The sequence below is a fragment of the Adiantum capillus-veneris genome, chromosome 24 (assembly GCF_014529385.1).
Source record: "Adiantum capillus-veneris isolate H3 chromosome 24, ASM1452938v2, whole genome shotgun sequence".
In the NCBI taxonomy this organism is placed as follows: Eukaryota; Viridiplantae; Streptophyta; class Polypodiopsida; order Polypodiales; family Pteridaceae; genus Adiantum; species Adiantum capillus-veneris.
Window position 1 is genome coordinate 121,029,548 of NC_140954.1, and position 6,052 is coordinate 121,035,599.

The 6,052-nt window shown below is 42.3% G+C and overlaps 1 protein-coding gene across 2 annotated transcripts; it reads left to right on the top strand.

The window, feature by feature from the left end:
- Positions 1–1,068: 1,068 nt before the first annotated feature.
- On the top strand, positions 1,069–4,669 carry LOC147427045 (putative E3 ubiquitin-protein ligase XBAT34). Of its 2 annotated transcripts, none has more exons than XM_086498752.1 (12): positions 1,069–1,118; positions 1,307–1,396; positions 1,696–1,804; positions 2,005–2,119; positions 2,196–2,276; positions 2,358–2,446; positions 2,533–2,624; positions 2,827–2,908; positions 3,017–3,076; positions 3,204–3,306; positions 3,417–3,502; positions 3,707–4,669. In XM_086498752.1, the coding sequence occupies exons 3-12, from the start codon at positions 1,703–1,705 to the stop codon at positions 4,469–4,471; spliced, it is 1,575 nt and encodes a 524-aa protein (XP_086354878.1). In that variant the 5' UTR covers positions 1,069–1,118; positions 1,307–1,396; positions 1,696–1,702; the 3' UTR covers positions 4,472–4,669. The 2 variants fall into 2 exon arrangements, with proteins under 2 accessions (XP_086354878.1, XP_086354879.1); XM_086498753.1 differs by having other exon boundaries at positions 3,020–3,076.
- The last annotated feature ends 1,383 nt before the right edge of the window (positions 4,670–6,052 follow it).

The following is a 6,052-nucleotide window of genomic DNA, read 5'->3' on the forward strand; positions in this document are numbered from 1 at the left end:
CATACTAGCGTTTTTAATGAATAAAAGAAAAAAGCTAAAGTGTAAGGCTAGATCAACCCTTCCTTAAGATAAAAAGTTGAATAGAGTCCTTATATTCTAAGTTTGGCTAGGTCACATGTCCAAAATAATTCACACTTGCTTTGTGGAAGTTAGTATGTGTGTTTTGAGTTGATTGTGTAACAATGGTTTGAATTATACAAACTATTGAACTATATAATGGACCAACTAGACTTTATAGATGTATAATAATGTATCATCAATGATGTTAAAGTAACATTACCCATGGGCAAGAAATAGAAGATCTATATCTATCTATTGAAATTATTTGATTTACAAACACTGCAGCAATTTTTCCATGTACAATACGTTACAAGATTAGAACCGTCTTTGTGTGTAGAACTCATCCAGTATGTAGATCCACTGCTATAGTTATAGTTATGCTTGTAACTTCAAGGAAAGGACCTATTATCTGCCACCATCCAGAAAAAACAAGTCTATCAAGACTGGCATTACTTGGGAAGATAGGTGTTAGTGACCCCTTTCCCTTGTTATTGGTGTCAAAAATTACAAAGAAACTAACATTGTTTTGCAGACAGAAGACGATCTCGGCTCCATTATGCGCCACTCTAAGCTTGCAGCAACACACCATAGCCTCAGATCAAGTAGCAGTAGTTTGGATGTCCTTAATATGGTGCCCTTACCCTAGTTGCCATCAAGTAGCGTGAATCCGGCTCTCCACTTTCTTATACATCAAATACATATGAACCGTTAATTGTGTGGTTCAGCTGACTGATGAGCTGAGTAAGATGCCACGCTGGGCTAAAAGGGTTTACCACGTGGCATGAAGGTTTTATGATCATGGGGATGACGGCAGTTGAGAAGGATGACGACCATGATCTCACTGCTCTCAATTCGCACAAAACACCACCACCCACGGTCCCACAACAGCAACAGCACCAGCAGCCTGCACAATTCGCTTTTTCTGTTTCTATCTTCTGCTTCCTTTCACTTTAAGCTATCTTCACATTCTGCAGTTCGCTTATTATTAAGCGTCGTCCGTCCCGTTATGGCGTTCTCTGCACGTCCTCCTTCGTCAGTGATGCGCTCTGCTGAAAACGGTGCGACTCTCCCCCCCCCCCCCCCCCCCACCCCACCCTCTCTCTCTCTCTCTCTCTCTCTCTCTCTCTCTCTCTCACACACACACACACACACACACACGCGGGCGCGCGCGCGTACATGCACGAACATTTTCTCTATATGTGATTCTCGCAGAAGCAGCTCAAAGAGTTTGTTTTGATCTGGCTAGTTTGCGGAGTCCTCATCATGATGAATTGTGCTGCAATGGCTGCGAACTGAAGCCTAATTTCGAATCACATTTCCACCGAGTTCTGTGAAGGTAAGTTTCAACTTTCTTTGGTACATTGACACAGGTGGTAGTGCAAGGTGCATGCTTGCTAGTCTGATGCACTCTGAAATGGTGACTGCCGTTAGGTTGCGGTTCTCACTTCCTACCTTCATTTTTCCCGAATCTTTTTGGCAAATTTAATTTCTTCACATTCTAAACATGGTGCCTTTTGTTGCTATCGTCAACTTTTCAGCAATTTTTTCTTCTCAAATTTGATCTGCTGCTGCTCGCGCTAGATCTGCACTCTTTGAAACGTCACTTTAATTGCTTCAAAACCCTGTATTTTACAGCTCGGCCATGGGTGCCTCTCCTTCTAAAGAAGAACTTCTTTACCAGGAAGTACAAAATGGTAATCATGATGCTGTCAAGTCTCTTCGCAGAGATGGAGCTTCTTTGGAGGTCTCTCTCTCTCTCTCTCTCTCTCTCTCTCTCTCTCTCTCTCTCTGTGCACATGTCACTAATCCCTGTTTTTTGCCCATCCATCCAATCAGGAAGCTTGCACATCTTCCAGTTCACTGTTTAGCTATCTTTTGCCAAGCTTGATTACAATGCCATTCTGTTAATGTGATGAGTTGAGGTATGTTTACATGCTGATGCAGTGGGTCGATAAAGAAGGAAGAACACCACTTCTTTTAGCCTGCTCTCGAGGGGAGTTGTTGGACATGACCATCACTCTCTTGAACCTGGGTGCAAATTTGACAGCCTACTGCCCAGGTAGTGGTGTTTTGGATGTTTTGATCAACATAAGATACCCTAGTCTGCTAACACATCGCATTGTTTACGAAACTAGGAGGTCACGGAGGCTATCCCTTACACTATGCAGCTAAGAGAGGCCTCGATAAAACAGTAACACTACTTCTGTCTCATGGAGGTTAGTGTCTATGGATGAGTCGATGCATAAATTCAGGAATGCATGCTCAATATTTACAAGCTTCATGCATGTTCTTTTTAGCCAATCCACTTGCCGTTAATGATGATGATCAGACACCTCTAGACATGGCAAGAAGTAGGGGCCATGCTGCAGTTGTGAGATTGCTTGAGGTTAGTCTTTTGCTCACTTTTTTGTAGAACCCTTGCCAGTACAGAGTTGGGGATGGCTTGGCTTATTTCAAGTAATTGTCTTTCAGGAACAACTTTGTCTCTTTAGTGGAACGCTACGCGAGTTGTCAGGGCCTGGTATACTGGAGTCGTGGGCATCCAACTTACTGACAAGAAAAGTGTAAGGATGTTTATCGTTATTTTACGTTAGTTTAACTCTGGTAATATGCCGAGAATTTCAATGACTTGAGCAATTGCTAATCACCTTAATCTTTGGCAATTACATCGCTTTGCAATCTCACATCACCATAATGTCACGTAGGTGTAGTCAGGCCAATCGGTGTTTTTTCTGATTGTTTTAATTCATGGTGGTATAAATGTAGGTGGGCAGTTGTGCTCCCACAGAGACCTTGTCGTGGAGGAGAGGCTCCAGAGTATGAGCTTGCAATTTATGAGCCTCCCAAGGTTTGCTGTGCTGGTGATTTGGTGTTGTAAACCTGATCTTGCAAGTTACTAAATCAGGACATTGATTGATGGGTGGTATTTAATGGGAGGCATCGATTGGTTTGTCAGCAGTTAAGCTTGTGGAATGGGCTCCGTGCTTCATCAGCTCATCCTGCAGGGATTTGCAATGTCAGTAGACAAAGCTTCTCTGCATTTCTTGTTCCATTTTATAGTGTCTTTTAACACAGGAAGGTCAAGCTAGATTCTGCCATGTGCCTAGCAGCAGCTTGTTAATAAAGGGTTTTCTGTGTTTCAGGTAGCGCAACCACGGACGGTGATACCGTTAGCAAAGGCAGAGCTGGATGAACCAGACTTCTCTTTAGTGGATCCTGTCCTGTGCATGTGGGATAAAGCTCACAGTTAGTTCTTTCGTATTCCTGACTGAGTCTTATACTGCGATTGGTGGCTGTATTTTTACGAGCAGAACAATTATCTGAGCACCTTTTTTGCCTTGTATTTTCTGTTTCAGAAACCAAAATTAAACTGTTTTCTCAAAAAAGAGGGGACAAGGATGAACTGAAGAAATTATACAGGGCATGCAAAGGGATGTGTGAGGTATTGAGTAGAGATCTTTTCATCGGAATGTCTATTTATAGGTTTTCGTTCCAAGATTAATATGTTGCAGTGTAGAGTTCACTATGCAATCTGAGTAGATTGTGCATATGCTAAATGATACGTTGTACAGATCTGAATAATGCTTGTTTTCGGGTCACCGAGATTAATTATGGACCTTGCGTCATCGTGTTCGCATGGTAACAGGGCCAAATTGAAACTCCAGATGCACATGGTCACAGAGAGCAAAGTACGGAAGATAGTAAGTTGCGGAATAAGAAGCAGCCTCATGTTAATACAGTGACATCCTCTCAGTGCAATTTGTCTCCGTTCATGCAACCAATTCTACAGTCAGTCTCGGCTCCATCATGTGGAAGGTTTACATCAGGTAGTTCAAACAGAAGCAGCATGGCAGAGTCCATCTCTGAGGAGCTTGCATTAGCACTAGCGCTCAATGAATCAATTCGAACGGCCACTGCAGAGAGCATTTCAGTTTTTCCAGATAGCCCCAGTGCCTGCCTAAATAAAGATCGACAACGAAACCCTTCAAGTAATGCATGCAATGGATGGACTTTTCAGGAACCCTATGGACATTACAAAGGAAAGATGATAGGCTCCCGTGGTCATATGGCCGTAAAGAGTGCCTCTCAGAGGTGGACATCATCATCTACCAAATTCTTAACTCGTAGTTTTAGGGAAGTGTGTGATGTCCAATTGCCAGTTGCAAGTAGCAATGCATTTCCGTCAGCCCCGCCTCTCCCAGACAAGGCTCAAAGTCACCATTCTTCTTCCGACACTGACAGGAAGGCAAAATGTGTTATTTGTTGGGATGCTCCTGTAGAAGGTGCGTGCGTACCATGTGGCCACTTGGCTGGGTGCATGGACTGCGTGACAAAGATCTATTCCAAGGGTTTTGGTTGCCCTGTTTGTAGGAGCTCAATTGAGCAAATCATCAAAGTATACACTGTGTGAAAGTAGCCATAGCTCAATATCAAGACCGTATTCAAACACATTCTCATCTTTTCTCAAAGAAATGAGGTCATGTCCTGATCTGAAAGAATCGTGACATTCTTGTGCAAGGAAAAGATGCAGGATGTGCTGTATAGTTCCTTGACAGGATGTTGAGGTAGATCCTCACTTTTTACAGAAATAGACACAGAATTTAAGCTAGCTCGATTGTGGTTATGTCTTGCCAATTCCATGTGCACACTTTAGTGCTTTATGCTTTGCAGGCCATGACATCACATGCAACACTTTTGGTCACTTTGAATCCCAGCTTTTTCAATGGCACCTAGAATTTTTTATCTCTTGTGAAAAATTCGATACCTCCATTACAAATGCAAAGTAGTCTTCTTCAAGAAACCGACGCTAGTCCATATGATGGGTTGGCCAACCTTATCTGGCTGGGTTGTTCCATCTCACGGAGTCGGTGTGTGAGTTGTAATTTCAAGTTTCTATTCTCTTTTAAAAAAAAAGAAACTGACGCTATTTTCCCCACGCTCAACATGCACAGCTGCCAATTCCTTTTGCAATACCATTACGACAATCAACCTATAATTGATTGCTAACATGAAAACAAGAGGCACAAGATGGATGTTTTTGTTTGGCATACTCAAAATTGTGCTGTTTTGTGGTTCATGTGCACCTTAGGTTGACTTTTCTTAAATATATTATTGCAATTTCCCTGCAGACAACGGTGTTAGTAAAACTTGTTAACCTGACAAAATGTATGCATAATGATTGTATCATGTTATTTGATCATATGACTAACATGATAATCTCTGTTAATTGATTCAAAAGAAGACATCAACATGCATAAACAAATGGAGCTAACAAAATCAAGCCTTAATTGCGCTCAAGTCTTAAGAGCTCCTAGTGCTCATGGATTACGGATCCGAAAAAGCACAGTACGACAAACGAAGTGAAATCGCATTAGGAAGCTAGGCTAGTAGAGGATTACACCTTAGGGATGCAGTTTCAGTGAATTTCTTTTTTGGCCATTAGCACCAGGGAACGAGGGAGAACTCTGTACTTATGTCTTTACAACTGTAAATTGCTGCACATTTTACACCCACAAAGGGGCCATGCAGTGGCAATGGGGAAGAGGATAACACCCATCGAACCCAGGCCATGATGTCTACCTTGGGGTTACATCACTGAGGCTCAACCAACTGAGCTATGCTCTTTGGGCCATGCTGTGGGAACAGCTTCCCCAATGGAGAAGAGGATAACAACCATCAAACCCAGCCCGTGAGCCTCGAACTCTCTACTTGGGGCTACATAACCAACTCTTTGGGCAAACAGGTGATGCTTGAGTCTTTGTGCTATTGGCATTGTCAACAAGGCACCCTTGACCTTTAAATTTCCAAGATTTACATATTTTTGGCATTGTCAACAGGCACCCTTTGACCTTCAAAATTTCCAAAATTTACATATTTTTGGCTAATTCTTAGTGTATTTTCTAAAGGGTGCAAAATACCCAAAAACGGGTAAAAGGCTGGTGAAATATCCAAAAAATGCAAGACCATGAAAGTGACCATACAGTATAATATC

Excerpts from the sequence above, each read along its gene's own strand:
- LOC147427045 (XM_086498752.1), top strand. The coding sequence starts at position 1,703 with ATGGGTGCCTCTCCTTCTAAAGAAGAACTTCTTTACCAGGAAGTACAA. Across the intron at positions 2,625-2,826 it reads AACTTACTGACAAGAAAAGT|GTGGGCAGTTGTGCTCCCAC; the intron begins GTAAGGATGTTT and ends GTATAAATGTAG. Across the intron at positions 3,077-3,203 it reads ATCCTGCAGGGATTTGCAAT|GTAGCGCAACCACGGACGGT; the intron begins GTCAGTAGACAA and ends TCTGTGTTTCAG.